The 27813-nt window shown below is 40.2% G+C and overlaps 1 protein-coding gene across 2 annotated transcripts in view; it reads right to left on the bottom strand.

The window, feature by feature from the left end:
* nrxn2b (neurexin 2b) overlaps window positions 1-27813 on the bottom strand; it is a 1271620-nt gene that overhangs the window by 996454 nt on the left and 247353 nt on the right. For both annotated transcript variants that reach the window (XM_060917059.1, XM_060917060.1), the window contains exon 3: window positions 24896-24925. In XM_060917059.1, coding sequence (XP_060773042.1) covers window positions 24896-24925 — 30 coding nt within the window. The remainder of the gene's footprint in view (window positions 1-24895; window positions 24926-27813) is intronic.

The following is a 27813-nucleotide window of genomic DNA, read 5'->3' as shown; positions in this document are numbered from 1 at the left end:
TTGACAAAGAACATGGCGAAAAGGGAAAAAAGGTGACTGGTAGGCTACCGTACATTTCAACAAGAATGGACAGAGGAATTCGCCTTTGTGGGGCGAGAGGGTTCTGCTTTGTGTCCAGTAGGCCTATACAATGACAAGATTGCATTGATGAAACAATGAAATAAAGCGGCACTTCGAAACATGCCAAGCTATGTTTGCATCAAAATATTCAGCGGGGGACAGGAGGAAGACGGCATGTCAAGAGCCTCTTCATTATGAAAAAGAATATATTACACTCAAATTGTTGGTCATACATAAAAATGCATTTTAGTTGTATTCAGCGTCACTTTTTATATATGGCTCTCACGAAAATGTATTTGAAAATATGTGGTTTCATGGCTCTCTCAGCCAAAAAGGTTCCCGACCCCTGCCTTAACGTATGTGTGGAGAGCGAGAGTGAACTTGAGTGCCTGTTTGGAGAACATTCTGAGCGTTGTCCATTGTTGTCCAGGATTTGATAACTGGTGCTGTTGCAATACATGTCATGCAATAAGCGTGTGTGCGTAAAGTTATAGTAAACCGCCCCCCGCCTTTTTTTTTTTTTTGAGTCGCCAGACCCACCCACCTCCTGCGTTCCGGGACCTCCCACTTCACAAATTAAGCACTGCATGTACGACTCGATTCCGTGGAATAACTTAAATATACCACCACCACTACTACTAGGAATAGTAGTAATAATAATACTAAGGGCACTACTACTTGGGCAGTGGTGGCTCAATTATAAAGGCACTGGGTTAATGATCAGAAGGCTGACATTTATGCCCTAAAGGGCACAAAACCAACCTAAATAGAATAATATTATTATAGCATATGAACCAGTGAATTGTGTAGTGTCGTCTATTTCACATCAGTAAATTGCTGCATTGTCTTGTAAGAGTGATACAAATAATGAGATACACATTACAATTATGAATACATATTTATTCCTTTCTTTGATGTCAGAAACAACACCATGACATTTATTATGGTGTGACACTGCTGGGTGCCTGGTGGACAGCAGTGAACCAGCGCTTTCACTTTACATCATTACTATATTGTTACGATTGAATATGACTGAATTTAAGAACTAATCTATGTCGATCCATGATAGTTTGAGATTATCTCAAACTAAGGAAAGATGCTCATAATTGCTATTGAACTTTACAGTAATTATGTTTACGCGAGTGTGTACAGCAGAGTAAGAAATCGTTCAGGTAAAAAACACAATGCAAAGATACATTGTCCACTGTGAAACAAAAACAGTACAGTGGTGCTTGAAAGTTTGTGAACCCTTTAGAATTTTCTATATTTCTGCATAAATATGACCTAAAACATCATCAGATTTTCACACAAGTCTTAAAAGTAGATAAAGAGAACCCAGTTAAACAAATGAGGCAAAAATATTACACTTGATCATTTATTTATTGAGGAAAATGATCCAATATTACATATCTGTGAGTGGCAAAAGTATGTGAACCTCTAGGATTAGCAGTTAATTTGAAGGTGAAATTAGAGTCAGGTGTTTTCAATCAATGGGATGACAATCAGGTGTGAGTGGGCACCCTGTTTTATTTAAAGAACAGGGATCTATCAAAGTCTGATCTTCACAACACATGTTTGTAGAAGTGTATCATGGCATGAACAAAGGGGATTTCTGAGGACCTCAGAAAGAGTGTTGTTGATGCTCATCAGGCTGGAAAAGGTTACAAAACCATCTCTAAAGAGTTTGGACTCCACCAATCCACAGTCAGACAGATTGTGTACAAATGGAGGAAAGTCAAGACCATTGTTACCCTCCCCAGGAGTGGTCGACCAACAAAGATCACTCCAAGAGCAAGGTGTGTAATAGTCGGCGAGGTCACAAAGGACCCCAGGGTAACTTCTAAGCAACTTAGCTCAGGTGGCTAAGGCGCCATACCATAAATCCGGGGACCCTGGTTTGATTCCGACCCGAGGTCATTTCCCTATCCCTCCCCGTCTCTCTCTCCCGCTCATTTCCTGTCTCTACACTGTCCTATCCAATAAAGGTGAAAAAAAGCCCCAAAAATATATTTTTAAAAAAATGAGAAGCGTTATGTTTGGAGAAAGGAAAACACTGCATTTGAGCATAAGAACCTTATCCCATCTGTGAAACATGGTGGTGGTAGTATTATGGTTTGGGCCTGTTTTGCTGCATCTGGGCCAGGATGGCTTGCCATCATTGATGGAACACTGAATTCTGAATTATACCAGCGAATTCTAAAGGAAAATGTCAGGACATCTGTCCATGAACTGAATCTCAAGAGAATGTGGGTCATGCAGCAAGACAACGACCCTAAGCACACAAGTCGTTCTACCAAAGAATGGTTAAAGAAGAATAAAGTTAATGTTTTGGAATGGCCAAGTCAAAGTCCTGACCTTAATCCAATCGAAATGTTGTGGATGGACCTGAAGCGAGCAGTTCATGTGAGGAAACCCACCAACATCCCAGAGTTGAAGCTGTTCTGTATGGAGGAATGGGCTAAAATTCCTCCAAGCCGGTGTGCAGGACTGATCAACAGTTACTGGAAACATTTAGTTGCAGTTATTGCTGCAGAAGCGGGTCACACCAGATACTGAAAGCAAAGGTTCACATACTTTTGCCGCTCACAGATATGTAATATTGGATCATTTTCCTCAATAAATAAATGACCAAGTATAATATTTTTATCTAATGTGTTTAACTGGGTTCTCTTTATCTACTTGTAGGACTTGTGTGAAAATCTGATGTTTTAGGTCACATTTATGCAGAAATATCGAAAATTCGAAAGGGTTCACAAACTTCCAAGCACCACCGTAGGATAAAAACCTTCGGGGAAAAAACTACTGGAAAACATCCTCCTTGACCAAATCCAGCATATGAGTTCCAAGGGTTCAAGCTGCAATCTTGATATTTCAAACTTTATACAGTATGTCAAACTGTTTTCTGGTTACAGCTGTCAACTGTCCAACAAGCTAGTGGACTAATAAAACTTTTAACTTGTTTTATATATTGTTTTATATGCTACTACGACTAAAAGTGATGATGGATAGTCCTACTACTACCTGTACTCCTAATATTACTACTACTACTACTACTACTACACTGCAAAAAATTGAAAACTGAATTTGAGGAGAAATTCACTTAATACTAGTGAAATTATCTTGCTGCATGGACAGATATTTTTACTTGATAAGACATCTTAGAATAAGTTGATTGCAATCTAGAACCAAGTTTAATAATCTCATAATTGGTGTCTTGTATTCTTCTAATAAGAAATGTTAGATTGTTTCAGCTATTTTCAAGAAATTTTCACTTGCTAAGATATCATTTTTTGCAGTGTACTATTAAGAAGTGCAGCTACTACTACTACTACTACTATTAAGAAGAAGAAGAAGAAGAAGAAGAAGAAGTGCAGCTACTACTACTACTAAAAGTGATGATGATGATGATGATGATGGATAGTCCAACTACTACTCCTAATATTACTACCCCTACTCCTCCTCCTACTGCTACTACTACTAAGAGGAAGAAAAAGAAGAAGTGCTGCGACTACTACTACTAAAAGTGATGATGATGATGATGATGGATAGTTCTTCTACTACTCCTAATATTACTAGTGCAAAGAAGAAGGAGGAGGAGGAAGAAGAAGATGAACTGCTGCTTGTACTACTACTAAAAGTGATGATGATGATGATGATGGATAGTTCTTCTACTACTCCTAATATTACTAGTGCGAAGAAGAAGGAGGAGGAGGAAGAAGAAGATGAACTGCTGCTTGTACTACTACTAAAAGTGATGATGATGATGATGAAGAATAGTCCTACTATTACTCCTAATATTACTACCGCTAAGAAGAAGAAGAGTGTCACTACTACTACTACTACTACTACTACAAGTGATGCTGCTGCTGCTGCTGCTGATGGATAGTCCTACTACTACTCCTAATATTACTATCACTAAAAAGAAGAAGAAAAGAAGAAGAAGAAAAGAAGAACTGCTGCTACTACTATTACTACTAAAAGTGATGATGATGATGATGATGATGATGATGAATAGTCCTACTACTACTACTTGTACTGTGAAGGCCATAATTAACATTAACAGGCCCGATAATAACACACACACACACACACACACAAAAAATGCTGGTTTCCTTTTAAATCATGAAAATCTGAGTCATTCAAAATAATTAAAACAACTTAACCTAAATCTTTATGTACACAGTAGGGATGCAAGAGAAAACAAATTCATTATTCAGAACGAACATATGTGATCTATGCAGATGCAAATACAGACATATGTACAAGATGTGCACTAATTGCTTGTTATTTATTCATTCATTTATTTATTTCGAAGCTTGGGATGTTTCTTCACAATCCCAGTTGAAACTCGGAACTAGTTTCCTTGCCAAGTACGAACAAAGAACTTCATGAATGCTGTCTATTTTCATCTGGCGAAATGCACCATCAGGGCGCATCAGAAACCCTTAATAACAGTGACTTTGACATTTGACGTCCACTAGTTCTGCCAGAAACCATCCTGGTAGTCCGGAAAGAAAGAAAAAGTAAATGATGACAAGAATGAAAGACTGAATATGCAATTGTGGTTCTACAACTGAGTGTCACATGGGATGACAAGAATGGCTGAGGTTGAGTGTGATGTAGCAGGGGCCTTTTATAGACCGTGCACGTGAAGTCATGGTCACAAGGTGATGTGGCTGTTCGTGATTGGTAAAGAAATAGGAAAATGGGAAAACTCCACGAGTCCTGAAGGACAACAACATTAGTAATCTTCCACTCAGCACCATGGTTCCTTTTTTTTTAATTAATTTTCTTGCACTTTTTGCTCATGTCCTTGTTCTGAGGATCTTTCATCTCTGAATGACGAACCACTTTTTTATACCATTTATCAGCTTGGTACAATGGCAATATTTTCTATTTCTATTTTAGGTGTTGTGAGACCTATTTTAGGAGTGGCAACATTTTTAATTATTATTATTATTTTTTTAACCAAAAATTTTGGATGTTTTACTTGTCCATCTGATCTTTGCATATTAAATATGTACATTCTTTTTCCATAAAAATGGACATTGTCTCTTAAACTCCACATAGGGAAACTGAGAATATCCTTTATGAAAAGAGTCCATGCTATAATTACGAAATTTACAAATTAAGTAAATAAATAAATGCAAGTCAGACAGTGTGTGTGTGTGTGTGTGTGTGTGTGTGTGTGTGTGTGTGAGTGACTGTGTGGGTGGGCAAGGGTGTGTGACTGTGAGAGACTGGGTCATAAATTTATCACAGGAAGCTGAAAGAGGAAAGAGACCAACACATGTTCACTCATACCAACAAAGCTGCTTCGAGGTTTGGATAGATGACAGACTGGGTACTTTAACACCTGCTCTCCTGAGAAATGATCCCCGCACAATGCCCTCAGTTACTTTCCTTCCTTTAGCTGTAGTTTGTATCCTGTGCGACGTACATCTCTATCTAAAGCCTACTGCCTTTCTGTGTCATGTCAGTGCAAGCTCGTTTTGTCACAAAGTCTGTTTAACCAGCGAGAGGGATTTCAGTAGATTTCATATAAGCTGTAAATTTCTAAAATACTGCACACTGATTTGTTAGTGATGTCTACAGTGACAATTCTGGCACATTGTTATATCTGTTTACATTTTATTTTTAAATTGTGATGGGCCTCAACACAGCCAAATATAGATAAGACCTTAGGTAGGGCTGAAGAGATTATGCTCACATGAGCAAGTCTAGAGTTATTGGCACCCTACAAACATACAGTGTAGTAAATAAGATTTAAGCAACATGATGAAGACGTGTCTCCACTTGAAGCAACACGATAAACTTTTTATCTCTTTTTTTAATGCTTTTCATGCTTTCACCTCCATGCGTTTCCCAACATAACTCAAAAAGTAGTGAACAGATTTGGATGAAATTTGGTGGAACAGTGCACCATGGGCCAAGGAAGAGTTGTTTCCATTTTGATGCAAATCTGCATATGTATGTGGATCCAGGATCCAGATATGTATGGGGATCCAGGTTTTGGGGTTTTTTGCCTCTTCCCAATGTAACACAAAAAGTATCAAATGGATTTGGATGACATTTGGTGGACAGTTTCAGTATTATCCTAGGTTCAAATGATTTGAGTTTGATGTTGATAATATGTTTCTTGATGGAGGTATGCACTCTACCAAGTGCCCTTCTAGTTTGTACTATTTTTCATATTTAGGTTTAACAGTCACTTAAAATCAGGGCTTTGAACCGGTTCAAGGAACGAAAACGAAAACCGGGAACTTTTTCTATTTCACATGGAACAGAAACGAAACCAGAAACTTTATTATTTTTTATGTTCCGGAACAGAAATGCTTATTAAAAATAATGGTAACCGGTTAATACCGGTTTTTATTTCATTCCTCAAAGTTTCCGTAGCCTACAAATAAAAAAGCCATTCTTCTCCTGCGCAAGTTTCTATGACCCGCTGGGGTTCACTTCCTGTGTGACGCTCGCTGACTGAATGGAGAGAGCGGGAAGGTGGACTACTATCATGTCTCCACGTGATAATAATTGAGTAAGTGCATTACTGAGTGTCTGAGCAAAGAAGAGCCTGAACGATGCAACCTCCCTATTGGCTGTTTGTAAAAATGTATCAATTGTTGCCCTTCCCACGGGAATCATCGCGGGCTCGAGAGACGAGACCTGACGAGTTAGTTCGTTGGTAGCAGAACAAAATGTCTGGACACAAATCGGGTTTTCAGAAAAGGAAAGAAAATAAACGGAGGGTCGAAAATACAAAAAAGGAGGCAGAAAATGCAAAACGAGTTTTAAGGTAGGACAAATGGTTACTTTTCTGCGGCAGCCTGCTGTGGCTGCCTGCAGGCTTATTTATTATAGCCCATTTAGTTAAAATAGTTGATCTAAAATGTTTATAGTTATAGTTATGTGATGGTTGTCCTGATTTAGACTGGTGTTTTGTTTTTTTTGTTTTTTTTTTTGGGGGGGGGGGGGGGGTGCGCGATGTTGCACCTGGGTCCAGATTAGGGCAGAACCGGCCCTGGCTACATTTCAGGTGTAGTGTGTTTTATGTATGTATGTACTTGCATAGATGTGTACTTGGTCTTCCAATATGGCGCCTAACAAAATCTCGCGGCGCGGTGACGTCATGCGGTAGCCCTCTATAGGGCCTGACTAGCCTTTGGTAACACACTAAACGAATTATCTTTCATTTTTGGCACTTTTTCTGTTTGTGTAGATGGGAAGACATACTGAGAATCCAAATCGCCAACATTTGAAATAATAATTGTTTTGAATTATTTCTTGTCTTATTTAATGAAGGTTGTAATAGAATTAGCCTACATTTGGCTTAAGCTGGATGAGACAGAGACATAATTTTGTTAAACAGCTGACAGGGAACGTAATTAACTGTTCCGGGAACGAAATTTTTTTGTTCTAACCGGTTCGGGAACGTCTATTTAATGGTGGAACCCAAAACCGGAAACGTTAAAATTCCGTTTCTGTTCGGAACGAACCAATAGGAAAAAAATTCTGGTTCAAAGCCCTGCTTAAAATGACACTATTTCAAATACATAGTGCTTTATATCAATTTATTCAGCATCATTAGTACATTTGAAATGAACATATGCAATGAAGGTACACTACCGTTCAAAAGTTTGGGGTCACTTTGAAATTTCCTTATTTTTGAAAGAAAAGCACTGTTCTTTTGAATGAAGATCACTTTAAACTAATCAGAAATCCACTCTATACATTGCTAATGCGGTAAATGACTATTCTAGCTGCAAATGTCTGTTTTTTGGTGCAATATCTCCACAGGTGTATAGAGGCCCATTTCCAGCAACTCTCACTCCAGTGTTCTAATGGTACAATGTGTTTGCTCATTGCCTCAGAAGGCTAATGGATGATTAGAAAACCCTTGTACAATCATGTTAGCACAGCTGAAAACAGTTTAGCTCTTTAGAGAAGCTATAAAACTGACCTTCCTTTGAGCAGATTGAGTTTCTGGAGTCGATTAAATTTTATTAACAAGATTAACATTTGTGGGGTCGATTAAATGCTCAAAATGGCCAGAAAAATGTCTTGACCATATTTTCTATTCATTTTACAACTTATGGTGGTAAATAAAAGTGTGACTTTTCATGGAAAACACAAAATTGTCTGGGTGACCCCAAACTTTTGAACGGTAGTGTATATTAAATAAAAAATGCATCTTATTTCCCTTCAATGTATGTTCTAGACAGACACTAGCTCAGTGCTCGAGACACTGAGCAGCCCTAATATTTAGGTCTATTTAAGCCCAAGGGTACTTGTTGGAGAATAATTTAGTATTATTAGCTGTTATAGTGTATGTTTTTGACACAATTTTTACATAAAGACTCTGAATAGCATGTAGTGTGCTTGTCTCTCCCACTGTGTCAAACATCACTAAGCTTTACAGATGACTTCCTCTGGTGTCATGGAAAAACAGCATGTTGATAATTCACTCTCTGGGGATTCTCCTAGAAACACTGAAACTAAGCCCAAGTCCCCCTTAGCACTTAATCTGTCATTTTTAGGCTAAAGTTGAGGGAAAGTAAATCCAGCAGAGAGCACCTCTTACTCATACTGGGTCACCATGATTAATAGTCCACAGACCAGCCGCGCTACGTCCGAAACCGCTTCGGCAAGGCAGAGTCTCACATGGCCCGTATCTCCTGGAGCCACTCTCCTCTTAAGGTCCCCTGTGACCTTAATTACGGAACACAGAGATGCAAACGGATCGTCGCTCTGTACAGAGCCGCAGGGGCCAAATTCAATTAAACTGGGAACTGGCATATCAGAATGGTGAAGGATAAAAAACAATAAGGAAGGAGGATTGAGGGCAGAGGGCATGGAGAGAGGTAAACACACCTATCCAATTAAAACAGGAAGTGATGCCAAAACCCAACACAAAGATCTGTCACAAATCTATGGGGTGCCAAGTGTCACCGGGCCCATTTCGTGGACGAAATGCATTTCGTCCATCACAAAATGCATTTCGTCCCACGAAATGCATTTCGTCCATCACGGACTGCATTTCGTCCATCACGGAATGCATTTCGTCCATCACGGAATGCATTTCGTCGGACGGAATGCATTTCGTCCATCACGGAATGCATTTCGTCGGACGAAATGCATTTCGTCCATTACGAAATGCATTTCGTCCATTACGAAATGCATTTCGTGATGACGAAATGCATTTCGTGATGGACGAAATGCATTTTGTGATGACGAAATGCATTTTGTGATGACGAAATGCATTCTGTGATGACGAAATGCATTCTGTGATGGACGAAATGCATTCTGTGATGGACGAAATGCATTTCGTCCATCACGAAATGCATTTCATCCATCACGAAATGCATTTCGTCCACAGAATGCAGTATGGTAGATCACGAAATTAATTTCGTCAATCACAGAATGCATTTCGTCGGACGGAATGCATTTCGTCCATGGAATGCAGTATGGTAGATCACGAAATGAATTTCGTCAATCACAGAATGCCTTTCGTACATCACAAAATGCATTTCGTCCGACGAAATGCATTTTGTGATGACGAAAGGCATTCTGTGATGGACGAAATGCATTTTGTGGGACGAAATGCATTTTGTGGGACGAAATGCATTTTGTGATGGACGAAATGCATTTCGTCCACGAAATGGGCCCGGTGACACTTGGCACCCCATACAAATCCATCCCAGAAATCTGGATTTCCTTTTAATTATTTCACTAGATTTAAAAAAAATTTTGGATTTTATTATTTTTGAAATATATACAGTATTTTGCCATATCTGAGGTCAACTGTACAAAGTAATGGTGAGTGCAGAAGAGAAGTGAAGAAGAGAGTGCAAGCAGGTTGGAATAGCTGGAGGAGAGTGTCAGGAATGATTTGTGACAGAAGGTTGCCAGCAAGAGTGAAAGGGAAAGTGCACAAGACAGTAGTAAGAGCAGCGATGTTGTATGGTTTGGAGACATGGCATTGACAAAAAGACAGGAGGCTGAACTGGAGGTGGCAGTGCTGAAGATACTGAGATTGTCATTGGGAGTGACAAAGTTGGACAGGATTAGAAATGAGTATATTAGAGGGACAGGATATGTAGGATGGCTTGGAGACAAAGTGATAGAGGCGAGATTGATATGGTTTGGACATGTACAGAGGAGAGATCCAGGGTATATTGGGAAAAGAATGCTGGAGATGGAGTTGCCAGGTAGAAGGAAAAGAGGAAGAGCAAAGATGAGATTTATGGATGTGGTGAAGGAGGACATGAGTACGGTTAGTGCTACAGAAAAAGACATGAAGGACAGGAAGAGATGGAGGGACATTATCTGCTGGGGCAACCCCTAACAGGAACAGCTGAAAGAAGAACAAGAAGATATTTTGCCATAGCTGTTATCCTTTTCTTTTATGCATTCTTTTTTTCATTCATTCATCTCCAGCAAGCATTTTAACCTCAATAGGATTAAAATGATGGATCTGGAGGCTATCCCGGGAATGTCGGATAGGGGGCAGGAAAACACCCTGGATGAGATCTCAGTCCATCTCAGGTATTTATTTATACATTACACATACATTATATGAAAGTTATAGGCTATATTGCAATAGTTTTGAATTGCAGTCACTGTCCAGTCTCGCTTGTGTGTGTGTGTGTGTGTGTGTGTGTGTGTGTGTGTGTGTGTGTGTGTGTGTGTGTGTGTGTGTGTAGGCTAGGAGTTTGAGTATGATTTGCTCCATCAGTTTCACTAAGTGAGGCTGCCAATAGGATTCCGTGACTGGCCTGCCAATATGCTGTACTGTGAAGTAAACACACTTGTGCGCACACACACACACACACACACACACACACACACACACACACGGCACAATTCATTCACCATTATGCTGACCTCTGTCATCACTAGAGAAATCATTTAACAGGGATTATTAAATCATCTGATATTATTTGTGGTGTAATTTTGTAAATTTCTAGACAGATACAAAGGTGGATTGATGGATGGATAAACAGATGATAATCAACAAGGAAACAAAGATAGACAGCAGATAGGCAAAAAGTAAATCAAGAGATGTCAGACAGACGGACAGGCAGAGAAACAGGCAGGCAGGAGGGCAGGTGGACGGGCCGAAGGATGGATGGATGGATGGATGGATGGATGGATGGATGGATGGATGGATGGATGGATGGATGGATGGATGGAGCATGCAGATAGACAGACAGACAGGTGGGCAGACAGGCAGGAAGACAGACAGCAAGTAGATGCATAACCAACAAGCAGAGACAGACAGATACACAGATGCATACATAAATACATACATGATCTGGGATGTATTAATCAATTTCCACTTGATGGTAAATCCAGCTGTTCTTGAGGTACATGAATATTCAGTGTGCAACATGTCCAAAGCTCCAAAAAAAGTGCAACATGTCCAAAAAAAAAAGTACAACATGAAGCTCATCTGATCTTTATCGAGGCTCTATGTGATTTGTATCTGATGGAGCAGTTGGTTTTGCATGATTCGGCTCTGGCCCAGTTAAATTAAGCTGGTAAATAGGAGAGAGAAAATTGGCAAAGGGCATTGCGACAGGTGCGTGCATGCGTGCGTGCGCGCGTGTGTGTGTGTGTGTGTGTGTGCGCACCAGAGAACCACAAACATGCATTTGACACAGACACATCAAATGCTTCTTTCCAGTCTCTGTCTTTATGCACAGTCAATTTATCGTTTCTGTAGAACCTGTAGAATGCAGATAAACTCTGCATGTTCTTGAATCTCAAAAGCGTTTGTGAACTCTTCTTGCGAACAGACAAAAATCCTAAACAAAAATGTCCATATTTAATAGATCTTTATAATTGAGGAAAGAGCTCCTAGATGATTCCACTACAGAAAAGAAGCTTTGAGGCGACAGCAGCTGGAGGTCACTCAGTGAGTGTTTTGCTTTGTGGATTATATATAATAGGTTTACTGAATTAAGGAAGAATAGCACCCAGTGAACAGAATGAAGGCCATCATGACATGAACTGCTTATTGAAGCTCATTTTAATGGCATAAGAGCATTGAATGTGATGAGGATTTATTTATTTATTTATTTATTTATTTATTACTGGATCTACATCAGATTAATCCTTATTTATGGAAATAATGGCAGCATCTGCCAGCCAATCGGAAACAAGTATTTTCTGTGGGGTGGTAATATAATTTACAGAAATACATACTAAGAAAATAGCACTAATAGTTGACTCATGGTTTTAATGAATTGTTGTTATTATTATTATTACTAATAGCAGGGCGGCACGGTGGTGTAGTGGTTAGCACTGTCGCCTCACAGCAAGAAGGTCCTGGGTTCGAGCCCAGCGGCCGGCGAGGGCCTTTCTGTGTGGAGTTTGCATGTTCTCCCCATATCTGTGTGGGTTTGCTCCGGTTTCCCCCACAGTCCAAAGACATGGACTGTAGAAGAGGATAAGCGGCTACAGATAATGGATGGATGGATGGATGGATAATAGCGGCACGGTGGTGTAATGGTTAACATTGTCGCCTCACAGCAAGAAGGTTCTGGGTTCAAGTCCAGTGGCCAATGGGGGCCTTTCTGTGTGGAGTTTGCATGTTCTTCTCGTGTCTGTGTGGGTTTCCTCCGGGTGCTCCAGTTTTCCCCAAAGACATGCAGGTTAGGCTAATTGGTGGGTCTAAATTGACCGTAGGTGTGAATGTGAGTGTGAATGGTTGTTTGTCTCGATGTGTCAGCCCTGTGATGGCCTGGTGACTTGTCCAGGGTGTACCACGCCTTTCGCCCGTAGTCAGCTGGGATAGGCTCCAGCTTGCCTGCGACCCTGTAGAACAGGATAAACAGCTACAGATAATGGATGGATGATAATAATAATAATAGTTGGAAAAGGAAAAGGCTTTGAAAAAGATTAACTTTAATCTTAGCTCAGTCGACAATCTCTTGAGTGCAATATATTGAGCAAATAACAAACAGATTTATTGTAAGTCAGGGATTAAAATCCGACTTAGAAGTTGATTATTTTCCAAAAGCAGCATTTCCTTTCATATCACAGCAAATTGTTGCAAGCCGCCCCCCGGTTAATGAGACAAAAATTGCAGCTTATGTTTCGTTGACACTGGAAACTGCTTTCAAAAAACTAGGAGTTGTGTTCATCTCATCTCATTATCTCTAGCCGCTTTATCCTTCTACAGGGTCGCAGGCAAGCTGGAGCCTATCCCAGCTGACTATGGGCGAAAGGCTGGACAAGTCGCCAGGTCATCACAGGGCTGACATAAACACAGACAACCATTCACACTCACATTCACACCTACGGTCAATTTAGAGTCACCAGTTAACCTAACCTGCATGTCTTTGGACTGTGGGGGAAACCGGAGCACCCGGAGGAAACCCACGCGGACACGGGGAGAACATGCAAACTCCGCACAGAAAGGCCCTCGCCGGCCCCGGGGCTTGAACCCGGACCTTCTTGCTGTGAGGCGACAGCGCTAACCACTACACCACCGTGCCGCCCAGGAGTTGTGTTGTTCAAGAAAATTAATGACCAGTCTGTCTGTGGTAAAACTAAATGTATTAAATACCTGACAGTTCCTTGGAGCTTGTATGATTACTTCAAAATGTGATAATGATTTGTGCTCTGCATTTACCCTTATGCTACATTTCAGGCTCTAAATTCTCCCAAACCCTCTGACACTTGACGCATCATCGACATTCCATGTTAACAGCACAACCTCTCATTTCTTTGTAATAGAGTATGCTTTCGTTTAGGTCGCTCTCTAAAACAGGCCATCTCTGCTCTTTTCTAACCTCATCCATCTATCCATCATCTGTAGTCACTTATCCTGTTCTACAGGGTCGCAGGCAAGCTGGAGCCTATCCCAGCTGACTATGGGCGAGAGGCGGGGTACACCCTGGACAAGTCACCAGGTCATCACAGGGCTGACACATAGACACAGACAACCATTCACACTCACATTCACACCTACGGTCAATTTAGAGCCACCAAGTAGCCTAACCTGCATGTCTTTGGACTGTGGGGGAAACCGGAGCACCCGGAGGAAACCCACGTTGACAGCATGCAAACTCCACACAGAAAGGCCCCCACCGGCTGCTGGGCTCGAACCCGGGACCTTCTTGCTGTGGGGCGACAGTGCTCACCACTACACCACCGTGCCGCCTCTTTTCTAACCTTTTAAAGTTTAATGGCTATTATAGGATAGAACAATGAGCTTACAAGCTGTAAAGACGGTGGTTCAATTTGAGATGTGCATTAATACTTAAAAAATGACAGAGCAGCAATGATTTAGTGTGTATAAAAAAGTGAGCAACAGAAATAATAAGGATGAGTAAGTGATTGAGAGAAAGACACACTGAGAGGAAGGTTAAGCAAAGGACAGATACTGATCAGCTCTTGATACTCCAGCTTCACCCTTCATGCCCACCAAGGACAGGCTTTGTAAAGCGTGAAGCATCGATTTTCTTCAGTAGGTGTGTGCCAGGACTGTGTGTGTGGTACGTCTATAATGTCATGATGGGCAAAAAAGTACCTAGTCTGATCTAATGGCTCGTAGCAGCGCACTCTTTAACAGCTCAGATTCTGCTAATGCCCTCATAATGTCCACACACACTCTTACATGCAATAGTTGTGGAAATGCTGACCTGTGCAAAATAATAATATGGCTCAGCCCTCTACTGAAAATCCTGTCATTTTTCCTAAACCCAAATAGTGTTATTGACTGGATGTAGTCATGTTTCTAACCCACTGGCTCTCACCATTATAGTCATCTTAAATATTCCTGATCAATATTGAAGACGCAGTTTGATCACTGTTTGTTCGATGATACATTATTTTATTTAAACAACTAAATTATTTATTTGAGAAATTCAACAGGGCTGACTGACGAGGAAGAATAAAGTGGTGGTTTAATTAAAAAGAGGAACTTTTCATCTATTTTTTGTAATAATCCATTATATTATACAGTGTACAGATGTTATAAAAAAGCCTGTTATAAATTATCAAATCTTACTTTTTATTTTGAATACATAATTCATATTGTAAAAGCATTTACAGCATGCTATAGAGCATATAGGATGTGTTATAATGTCTGACATTAACATGTATAAATGTTCAAATCTACACCCAGAACACGTTTGTAATGAAGTCATTGTAACACATTATAAATACATTTATACATTAATACATAAATACATTAAATGATTTACAATGTGTTATACTGCAAAAATAATGTTTTAATGTCTGACGTTAGCCTGTGGAAATGCTACAAAAGTAGCTACAAAATATATTTTGTATTTGTATTAATGCATTTCAAATTCATAATGTTTTATCTGCATCTGTAACAAATGACTTCATCGCAGGTGACATAATGCATTATAACACCGGTTCTTAAGAACAATGTAATGTGTTATACAGAATAATTTAAAATGTGTTAACGCACCTACATATGTTATAACACCTGGCATAAGCATTCATTAGGAATTGTTAACATGCTCCATTATGAGAAAATATAATGCCGATATAATGTGTAATAAGCACTACTTAAAATGTATTATATTAGCAGTTTATAAATGCATTATAAACATACTACAAATGCTAATGTGTTTCATTCGCATTTATATCAATGTGTGTATGCCTTAAGAATGCATTATATATGTTATGTCAGTCATTATACATATGGCTTTCATAGAAAGTGTTATCAGCTTTTGATCCTCTTCCAAGGAGATGATTTTGTGAGAACCATGCCTTCATAATGCATTATAAAACATACAAATCAGGTCCATAAGTATTTGGACAATGATACAATTCTTGACATTTTCCCTCTGTACACTACCACAATGGATTTGAAATGAATTAATCAAGTGGACTGCTGGACTCACAGAGTACCATCACCCTGGTCCGGACCTCCACCCTCCCCAAAGCCCTGCAGCAACTTGTCAGTGACCTGTGTGCACAGAGACATTCAGGAGGTCCCTGCAGCTGACTTCCAGATCAGCGGTCACCGAAGTTAGTGGGGCTGGTTCCAGAGCTGACAGTGCCACTGCTGGTAGAAAGAGACTGTCCAGACTTCCCCAAACTATCCCTGCCACAGCCATCCAACTGCCCTGTCCTCCTGGCCCAAGATGAGGATGGTGCTGCCAACACTGAGGTGGAAAGTGAGGGGGAAGGTGTCTCTGTCCAAGTCAGTCGAACATGTCCACATCAAGGAGGACTTACAATAACTACACTGCAAAAAACTGAAAATTGAATTTGAGGAGAAAATTCCTTAATACTAGTGAAATTATCTTGCTGCATGGACAGATAATTTTACTTGACAAGACATCTTGGAATGAGTTGGTTACAGTCTAGAACTAGTTTTAATAATCTCGGAGTTGGGTTCTTGTATTCTTCTAATTGGAAATGCAAGATCATTTCTACTATATTCAAGATATTCTAACTTGTTAAGATATCATTTTTGCAGTGTAGAAGAATACAAGACACCAACTCTGAGATTATTAAAACTAGTTCTAGATTGTAACCAACTTATTCCAAGATGTCTTGTCAAGTAAAATTATCTGTCCATGCAGCAAGATAATTTGACTAGTATTAAGGAATTTTCTCCTCAAATTCAGTTTTCAGTTTTTTGCAGTGTAGCAACCAGCAACAAGACCTGCTGGAGTTGGAGGATCAGTTTAGGGACGTGTTCTCGGCAATACCTGGGCAGACCCACCTCATTCAACATGACAAAGACCCCTGACCACACCGTCAGCATCGTCTATCTATGGAACTACTGGCTCCTGGAGGCATACCACCAGGCAATTGAGGAGGAACTGACATGGGTGATCCAGGAAGGGGTTATAGAAGAATCCACCAATCCCCAGTCCAGTCTGATCATTGTAGTACTCAAGCCCGACAGAAGTCTGTGATTCTGAAATGACTTCAGGAAACTGAAAGCCATCTCTGAGTTTGACAGCTACCCCCTGCCACAAGTGGATGATGTCATCAAAAGGTTGTGGAGAGCCCAGTTTATCTCCACACTGGACCTGACATAGGGCTACTGGCAGGTATCCCTGACACCCAACACTAGGCCAAAGACCACCTTCAGCACCGCCAGTAGCCATTGGCAGTACAGGGCTCTCCCCTTTGGCCTCCATGAGGCCCCAGCAACTTTCCAGAGGCTCATGAATGTTGTCTTGCAGCTCCCATCACCAGTATGTTGTGGCCTACGTAGATGATGTGGTCATTCACTCTGCTGCCTGGCAGGACTGGCACACACCATCTCAGGGAGGTGCTCTCTGAACTCTCCAGGGCTGGGATGACCACCAACCCCCACAAATATCATCTGGGGCTCACAGAGACACAGTACCTCAGCTGCTGCATCAGCTGAGGTCGACTAAAAACACACAAGTCTAAGGTGGAAGTCATTAGAAGTTATCCTCGTCCCACCACGAAGCGCCAGGTATGTGCCTTCTTGAGGCTGGCAGGGTACTACCAGTTATTCATCCCTAACTTCTCCTCTTTAGCCTCTCCCCTTTCAGGTTTCAACAAGAAGGGTGAGCCAGAGAAGATTTAGTGGAATGAGGAGACCGAATGGGCCTTCCAGAGCCTCAAAGCAGCACTGACCAGTTCCCCAGTGCTGAGAAACCCAGACATCAGCCTCCCCTTCCTGGTCCATACAGATGCCTCAGAAATAGGCCTGGGCATCACCTTCTCTCACACCTTTGATGGAGTGGAACACCTCATTTTGTTTGCCAGCCATAAGCTCCCCCCAACTGAGTGATGCTATGCTGCCATGGAGTGAGAAACCTTGGTCATCAAAAGGGCAGTGGTGAAACTGTGCTACTACCTTGTGGGATTTCATGCTGGTCACAGACCATGCGCTGCTTCAGTGGATGCCCTGAGCCAAAGATTCCAACAGCTGGGTAACTTGGTGATTCCCTTCTATACAAGACTTCTTATTTTAGGTCAAACATTATGCAGCGGACCACCATGGCAATATAGATGGCATCTCTGCAAGCCTGCACTCCTGGCCCAATCTTCCATCACTGCAGGCTCGGAGCTGGGGGGGGGGGGGGGGGGGGGTTGACAACAGACTGGCGGCATGTGCCCTCTAACAAACAAGCGCTTGATACTCCTAAAGTTTATGCTATCTCTCTGATAAGTCTGTTTTCAGCCTAACAATGGCCTCCTTTACTTGTATTGACCCCTCTTTGAACTGCATATTAAGAGTTTCCATAAACACTTACCAGGTTCAGCACTTGGAATCATCTCCAGACCTTCAATTTCCTTAATCCTTCATGAAATAATGAGGAGACAGGCCACGCCTGGCTATGAAACTGCTTATCTAATTATACTTGTCTGATTACTTTTAACCCTGTGAAAATGGAGAGACTATGTAAAAAAAAAGACTGTAATTCCAAAATAGTTAATGCATTTTTTGTTAAAGCTCTTGAATTAAAGCTGAATGTCTACACTTCAGTCACATCTTGATTGTTTATCAAATCCATTGTGTTGGGGTACAGAGGCAAACATTCCACAAAACATCTGTCCAATTACTTATGGACCCAAATGCACATAATGTGTTACAATGTAGCCTATTCTCAAAGTAGCCTGATAGCACTGAACTCTGCATCTTAAATTAATGTAGTTTCTTTTTGCAAGTGAGTTACGTGTGATAGACATATGGTTCTATGACCTATCTGCTGTCCTTTCACTGCATGCAGACTTTTCAGAAATGCAAAACCATGCCTTACAGGTGACAAACAGAAGATCAGCATGGTTTGGAATAACAACTTAGGCTCATAGTAACGACACCAACCAAGAGGCTGTATGAGAACTGAGAAAACATTTTAATTCCTGATTTCCAATTCCTCCAACATGTCCAATTACCTGCTCACTGCTTTGGGTGTGTTGGCAGGCAAGTAAACAGTTGATATGAATCAGAGAGTAAATACACAGAAATACAAGGAAGCACAATAAAGAGTCAGGGAGCAAAGGTTAGCGTGAGATGCAGCTGTGAATCAAAATGAGGGAATGTGGGAACAGGACCAGAAAAAAAGAGAATCAAGTGTCATTGTCCTTCATTTCTGCCTATTTTGCAAGTCCTACCTGAATTAATTATTAATTTTTTTAAAGATCATGACATACACCCAATATCCTGATAACTACAATTAAGATTAATCAAAATCTCAGTCACTTATTTTTTTTAATTAAACTGAAATAGATTAAATTACGACCCATATTGTGATTTGCATGCACAATCGAGCACAACCAGTATGAATGTACTATATTTCCCGAAACCTGTTTTCACCAAATAAGACACAATTATACAATTTATAATTAATCACACACTAGTTTTATAGTATATACCACTACATGTATAAAGTGATGCATATTATATGGGATTTTAATAAGTTAGGTCCTCAGACTTCACATTCTAACAAATTTCGAACAATTTAAATAATGCAAGTTGTATGAAATGTTATGAAGGTTTGGGGTAGGGTTGGATTTGTATAAAAATGATACATTCAAAGTCCAATGCTCTTGCACATTTAAATTTATAAATATCAATAGATTTCATAAATTTTTTTTTGTAGTGAGTTGTCTTCATAAAGTCTGTATTTTCTTTATGTATTTATTCATCTCATCTCATCATCTCTAGCCGCTTTATCCTGTTCTACAGGGTCGCAGGCAAGCTGGAGCCTATCCCAGCTGACTACGGGTGAAAGGCGGGGTACACCCTGGACAAGTCGCCAGGTCATCACAGGGCTGACACATAGACACAGACAACCATTCACACTCACATTCACACCTACGGTCAATTTGGAGTCACCAGTTAACCTAACCTGCATGTCTTTGGACTGTGGGGGAAACCGGAGCACCCGGAGGAAACCCACACGGACACGGGGAGAACATGTAAACTCCGCACAGAAAGGCCCTCACCGGCCACAGGGCTCGAACCCGGACCTTCTTGCTGTGAGGCGACAGCGCTAACCGCTACACCACCGTGCCACCCCTTATGTATTTATTGTTTATTATTATTATTTCTTTCTTAATTAGTTTATCTTTTTGCATGTTGATTTGTTGAAGGTTTTTGCCTTTTGTACTTGTTCTACATTGTTTTTATGAAAACCATTACCCTACGTTCACACCAAACGTGGCAAGACCGCCAAAATGACTGGAAGTTATTAATTTCCCTAGTATCCCCAAATAGTAGCCTACTTGTGGCCAGCTATAAGTTTGACATTTTATTAAAGTTGTTGATTGATTGACTGATATTTCCTATGAGAGCCGGTGTGTCTCAGCGGTGAGATCAGTGGCAGGGTGTCTTGGGTGGTGAGGGCATCAGGATAAAGTTGAAGTCCAGGCAACTTTGTGGTAATGAGCTATGATGTGGTTTGGCAGCAACCAATAGGAATTTAGAAATGCTCTGCTCTAAAGAATCCTAGAGAACACAGGCATGTAAATTTTGTTTCGATTCAAACCATTTGCAAGTAGCCTACCATGGAGGAGAAATTAATAACTGCAGTGGCGGGTTTCAACGTTATTTATGATGTGCCCTTGTTTGCATACAGGGACATAAATTAAAAAAAAAAAAGATCATGAACCAAAGTGTTGGAAACTATATGTGCTTCAGCTGAGTTGATGAAGTGCATAATATATTTTGTGAAAATAGCAGGGAATTGCATGCTAACTAGTGCCAAAGCATGCAAAGGAGTGTCAACTATTTACTTTCATGTGACTTGAATAAGATATTACAAGACAAGAGGTGTGTGTTGGAAATGTTAAAATGAAAGCAGTCACTTTTGCAGATTTTTTTTTAACAAAAAACAAGGAAACACAAAAAGTCTACCTGGTCTCCCAATGGCACTGTCAGCTAATTTTTAAAATAATTTCAGTATTTTAATTATTTAAATTGTTGTATTTTTAAAAATTATTTTATTAAGACATACTGGTTGATGTGTGTTTGGTTTGCAGCCCTTTTAAATAAAGTTTGCAAGACGTAGCATTTTGAATGACCTTATAGCCTCCTGTTTCGTCTACATCACAGAACATCCATGAACTTACCAGCATCGTTGGTAGAGCAGCCAGAAAGACTTTTGATGCTCTTGCCATGCTTGGTGTGAACCTGAGGTTAAACATGTATTTGCATCCGTCCCCACTTCTTGGTACATTAATTAATTCATCTCATCTCTAGCCGCTTTATCCTGTTCTACAGGGTCGCAGGCAAGCTGGAGCCTATCCCAGCTGACTACGGGCAAAAGGCGGGGTACACCCTGGACAAGTCACCAGGTCATCACAGGGCCGACACATAGAAACAGACAACCATTCACACTCACATTCACACCTACGGTCAATTTAGAGTCACCAGTTAACCTAACCTGCATGTCTTTGGACTGTGGGGGAAACCGGAGCACCCGGAGGAAACCCACGCAGACACGGGGAGAACATGCAAACTCCGCACAGAAAGGCCCTCGCCGGCCACGGGGCTCGAACCCAGACCTTCTTGCTGTGAAGCGACAGTGCTAACCACTACACTACCGTGCCGCCCACATTAATTAATTAATTAACTAATTCATTAATTAATTCATTCAAGCTCATTTTTACTTTGTATTGCTTACTGTATTCAGAATTTTTTTTCATTTCCACCAGTTTCTATCATCTATAATGCAACTTGTTTATAAACTTAAAAGTGAAAATGAAAAGAATTATATATAATACAGATACAGTGGCATGCAAAAGTTTGGGCACCCTTACTCAAAATGTCTGTTCGTGTGAATAGTTAAGTGAGCAGAAGATGAACTGATCACCAAAAGGCATAAAGGTAAAGACAAGAGATTTCTTTTCAGTGTTTTATGCAGGATTTGTGTATTATTTTTGTTTTGTACAATTGGAGAGTGAAAAAAGAAAAGGAACACCATGCAAAAGTTTGGGCACCCCAATACATTTGAGTTCTCAGGTAACTTTTACCAAGGTTCCAGACCTTAATTAGCTTACTGAGCTGTGGCTTGTTCAAATTCTTCATTAGGAAAGGTCAGATGATGCAGATTTCAAAGCTGTATAAATTCTCTGACTCCTCAAACTTGTCCCTAAAATCAACAGCCATGGGCTCCTCTAAGCAACTCCCTTGCATTCTGAATAATAAAATAATTGATACTCACAAAGCAGGAGAAGGCTACAAGAACGTAGCAAAGTGTTTTCAGGTAGCTGTTTCCTCAGATCATAATGTTATTAAGAAATGGCAGTTAACAGAAACAGTGGAGATCAAGATGAGGTCTGGAAGATGAAGAAACCTTTCTGAAAGAACTGCTCATTGGATTGCTAGAAAGGCAAATAAAAACCCCTATTTGACTGCAAAAGACCTTCAGAAAGATTTAGCAGACCCTGGAGTGGTGGTGCACTGTTCTACTATGCAGTGACACCTGAACAAATATGACCTTCATGGGAGAGTCATCAGAAGAAAACCTTTCCTGCGTCCTAGCCACAAAATTCAGCGTCTGAAGTTTGCAAATGAACATCTAAATAAGCCTGATGCATTTTGGAAACAAGTCCTGTGGACTGATGAAATCAAAATTGAACTTTTTGGCCACAATGTGCAAAGGTATGTTTGGAGAAAAAAGGGTGCCAAATTCCAGGAAAAGAACACCTCTCCAACTCTGAAGCATGGGTGTGGATCGATCATGCTTTGGGGGGTGTTGCAGCCAGTGGCACATTTCACTGGTCGAGGGAAGCATGGATTCGAATAAATACCAGCAAATTCTGGAAGCAAACATCACACCATCTGTAAAAAAAAGTTGAAGTTAAAAAGAGGATGGGTCCTACAGTAAGACGATGATCCAAGACACACGTCAAAATTTACAATGGAATACCTCAAGAGGCACAAGCTGAAGGTTTTGCCCGGGCCCTCACAGTCCCCTGACCTAAACATCATTGAAAATCTGTGGATAGATCTCAAAAGAGCAGTGCATGCAAGACAGCCAAAGAAACTTGTAGAACTGGAAGCCTTTTGCAAGGACAAATGTGTGAAAATCCCCCATGTAAGAACTGAAAGATTATTAGCTGGCTACAAAAAGTGTTTACAAGCTGTGATACTTGCCAAAGGGGGTGTTACTAGGTACTAACCATGCAGGGTGTCCAAACTTTTGCTTCGGGCCCTTTTCCTTTTTTGTCATTTTGAAAATGTAAAAGATGAAAATAAAAAATTGTTTTTGCTTAAAATATAAAGGGAATGAGTCATCTTTAACTTTATGCCTTTTGGAGGTCATTTCATCTTCAACTTGCTTAACTGTTCACAGTAACAGAAATTTTGACGAGGGGTGCCCAAACTTTTGTACAGTATACCACTGTATCTGTTACCACCTAATTAACAATGTGCCCCTCATGCCTGTTTCTGTAGTAGTTATGAATCAGAGCAGAGAGACAGGTGAATCATAAACAACTTCCTACTCTCACCATATTGTATGTTCCTTGCCTAGGGTATAATAACAGTGGTCTCTACCTACTAAAAAGTGCAGTATATAGATATTCATGGTTAATGAACATTTGTCTCGATAAACTGTAGTTAAAAGTGTAATGATCATGCTATGGGTGATAATGCATTAGCCAGAGAGCTACCTTTACATTTTTATGTGATATATACAGCACATACACAATGAATTCAAGCTAGGTTTAAACAATATCTTTATGGCTATCCCATTCATAATTTAGACACTGAACTGTCTCTACTCAACATAATGTCTCTGATGACATTCAAAAGAAGAAATTGGTGGATTTTAGGACATTTTCTGGCTGTCAGTTTGTTTTAGCTTTTGTCAATTAAATCATCAAGCCGGATTATTTTGAAAGGTCAGTTGCAATCAAGGAAAAATCAATCAACCAAGCTTAGCTGACGACTGTACAGTGTGTCTTGTAAGAGCAGACTGCAGTATTTTGTGTGGAGAGAATATTGGCACAGATGGGAGTAAGAGAGTGAGAGAAAGAGAAGTTTGCAAAAAAGGTCATGTTTCTCCATAGGCAAGCATATACCTGTACACATGACCTTCATAACCTCATTGCTACAGGAGATGCTTGGTTAGGAGCTGGTGTACAGGTCAGCATGTGGATCAGTGTCACAGATAAAGGTCAGGTGATGAGCAGGGGAGATGTTTGGTCAAGGAAAATAAGAACAGCAAACCTCTACTAGCTGTACAATCCAGGTTACAATTATCAGAGCAGCACACAGCACATTATTCCTTTGACTCACAGGATACTCGCAGTTGACAATGAGTGGAAGCCAATTCGCATAATCTTATGATCTGTGGTTGAACATGCTATTGACTGGATAAAGCTGTCAAGACCTCTAAACCTCTGATTCTAGGAATATAGTTAATGGGGGAAACTGCTGGATACTGTCTAATGATGCCAAACAATGAGAATGACAACAGAGAAGTTTCAACAAACTCTGTGCATTCTGGACACAAACACTCGTCCTTCTGTTCAGTGATTCAAAGAAGCAACATTTCAGCAGCGGATGACATTTCACAGCATCTCATCATTTCAAACAAAAAAACAGCATTACCTTTTGTTGGGAGAGCTCCGGTCAAAGGTGTGTCTTCGGGAGAAAGGCCAGAGTACAGGACAAGAGAGTGACGGACAGGGCGAAGTCAACAAGATGAGGGGGGGGGAGGGACATGAAAAGAGAGGAAGGGAATAGAAGGGTCGGGTAGTGAATGGGGGAAGGAAAAAAGAACAGTGGGTAGAAAAGGACGGATTTGTATAGAAGAGCTGGGGAGGGAAAGTTTGGGCAAAAGGAGCGTTTTTTTTGTTCCCCACTCAAAAAAAGTGCAGCAAAAACAGAACAAACCCATACCTTGGCTGTTTAACGTCAGGTGCGCCAGACCTTGAAGGAAAGAACAGAAAAAAAGAAAGAAAGGAAAAAACGAGGTCATAAAAAGGCACGGGAAGGAAAAAAATCATTGTCACAACGTTGGACTGCAGTTTGTGACAGACATCCTGGGGCAGACATGGATGTCAGAGTTTGAACTCAAAGTGAAAATAATAGAAATAAAATAAGAGAGAAACAAGATAACCGAAAAAATTAAATAAGCAAAACACTTCTTAAGAGAGGTGTGGGGGACAGAAAAAAAAGCATTTCATTCGGCGCAACTCCCGAAGGCCATTGCTCACTCAAATGCTTTTTTTTCCTCTGAAGTACTTATGGAACACACACATAACTGTTTGGCAGTAGGAGCTTTTGTTCTATCTAAATGAATTCCTGATCTTGAAATGAGTTTCTATTTCAACGTGAATTTAGCTTCCACAGGATCGTGCATAGAGATAAAAGCAAAGGGGTTAGAAAACCTTGTATTTTCGCAACAAATCCCAGCCCAAGAAGGCTTAACCAATGAAAGGGGGGAAATAAGGCAGACTCTTCTATCAGGTCAGCAATTGGAATTAAACATGTACACCAAGCTCACAACAATTGCATCTGTGTTAAAGTACTGATGATTACTCAACAACAAGACAAAGCGATTCACTCTGAAAGCTGGAGAAGACCACAAGAAAACCAACAAGGAATCCATCACTAAATAGCAGCTTGGTTTTGCACCAACATTTATTCCACCTGCTTGGCTAGTTATTCAGTTATAACTTGAATATCAGACTTGACATTAACATTGCACATTCACCAAGCAAATGGTACAACATATACAACAGTTCAATTAACTCCTTCAATACCAAAACACTCTCTGAAGTAGACTTTTCTCAGAACCATTAGAGCAAAAGTGCCCAAGCCTGGTCCTAGAGAACCCTTTGTCCTGCAGGTTTTAGTGTTTTCCCAGCTTCCACCACCCCAGAGTAAATGAATCAGCTAATTAACAGAACAACTGAAGAGAGTGTGGTAGAGCAGGCAAAAATGCTAAAATGTGCAAGCAGGAAGTACTCCAGGACCAAGGTTGGGAACCTGTGCACTGAAGCTTCAGGTACTTGAGAATATAATTCATTTGGCAATTAAAATATCATTCTATTCCAGCCAAAGGGCTGAAAGACACATCAAGTCCACAAAAGCTCATATGTTAAAATCTGTACCAAAATCTCAAAACAAGACCAAATGAAATTTTAGACCAACAATCACATTTTTTTTGCAGCTAGCTGCTGATGGAACACAAAGGTAGGGAAAAAAGGACTATAGAGGGCTTTCGCGTGACGTCACCACACCGCGAGATTTTGTTAGGGCGCCATATTGGAAGACCAAGTACACATCTATGCAAGTACATACATACATAAAACAAACTACACCTGAAATGTAGCAGCAAATTTTCTTTTATTAACATGTTAACAGTGTTTTCTTTACTACATTAACAGTTGTTCCATTCTATGAAAGACCTGTTCAGAATTTGTTCATTTATATTTCATATAATAATCAGTGCAGATTAAATGAAATTCTCCACTATCATATTTAAAAAATTATAGCACTTGACCACTATTGCAATCTGTATTCATGCTGGTATGGATTTTTTTATTTCATAATTTATTTTTAATTTACTACTTATCTCTTTTTATTTATATATATTTGAATTATTTGGACATGGGGAAAAACTATATTTAAAATCCAAAGAGGGATGGAGGGAGGAAAATTAAAACAAAAGAAAGAAATGAAATACATAACATAAATGTGATAAAATTAAGGATGTTTTTATTCAGTAAACATTTAAAAAAAATGTTCTACAACACTCTAGCCTAGTGACTTACCAGTAACAAAATGGTCTGAACATATTCTGTACTGTTGTAGACGAGAAGTATTCAGATCCGCTCTGCATAAAGCAGCTAAATACTCTCGCTGTCTCCTGGCAGAAAGCTCCTTGGTTTGCTTGTGTCTCAATCACAGCTGGTATTCTGTAGAAAGACTTCTTTTCACCTTTCCCATCAGCTTTGTTGGAACACAGCACAAAAGTTTACCATTGTAGGTTTATGATGAATCAAGTGCCTCATGGGTTTAAATTCCGCACGCTGCCGTTATTTCCTCCTAATCACGAGTTTGTTGGTCTTCCAATATGGCGCAGGGTTTGTTTACTTCCGGTTTCGGGTGACGTCAGTGAAAGGGGTCTATAGTTGTGGTCAGAAGTTTACATCCAGTGACATGAATGTCATCTTGGATATGAATGTCATAGCAATATTTGGGCTTTCAGTAATTTCTTTGAACTTTTCTTTTTTGTGGCAAAATGATTGTACAGCATACATCTTTAATAAAAAAAGAAACACTAGAATTTGGTGCACAAGTTTTAATTTTCTTTGGGTTTTCTGAAATCAACATAGGGTCAAAATTATACATACAGGGCCAAAAATGTACATACACTCACTTAGATTATTAATTCAGAGGTGCTGAAACTTTAAAATGTCTTTTATCTTGCCAAGGCCGAGGTCTCTTAACTTCCTGTTAGTGATCATGACTGACTACAGCTGGTAGCTTCTCTGTGCCTTCATAAAAAGGGTTTGTTTACAGCACTCATTGTATTGACCAGCACACAGTAAAATGGGAAAGTCCAAGGAGCTCAGCGCAGATCTGAGAAAGAGGATCGCAGATGTACACAACTCTGGAATGTCTCTTGGAGCCATTTCTAAACAACTGCAAATTCCAAGATCAGTTCAAACAATTGTATCCAAGTTATTGTGAGGTGTAGTCACTTTGCCAAGCCACTTTGCTTCAAGAAAACACAAACTGTCACAAAGGAAATTGGTTTGGATGGTCAGAAACAACCTGGGAACCACCATGGCACAGCCCTGCCATGA

Source organism: Neoarius graeffei, chromosome 3 (genome assembly GCF_027579695.1).
Source record: "Neoarius graeffei isolate fNeoGra1 chromosome 3, fNeoGra1.pri, whole genome shotgun sequence".
In the NCBI taxonomy this organism is placed as follows: Eukaryota; Metazoa; Chordata; class Actinopteri; order Siluriformes; family Ariidae; genus Neoarius; species Neoarius graeffei.
Note: the sequence above shows the minus strand (reverse complement) of the source record. Positions and strands in the feature narration are given on the sequence as shown.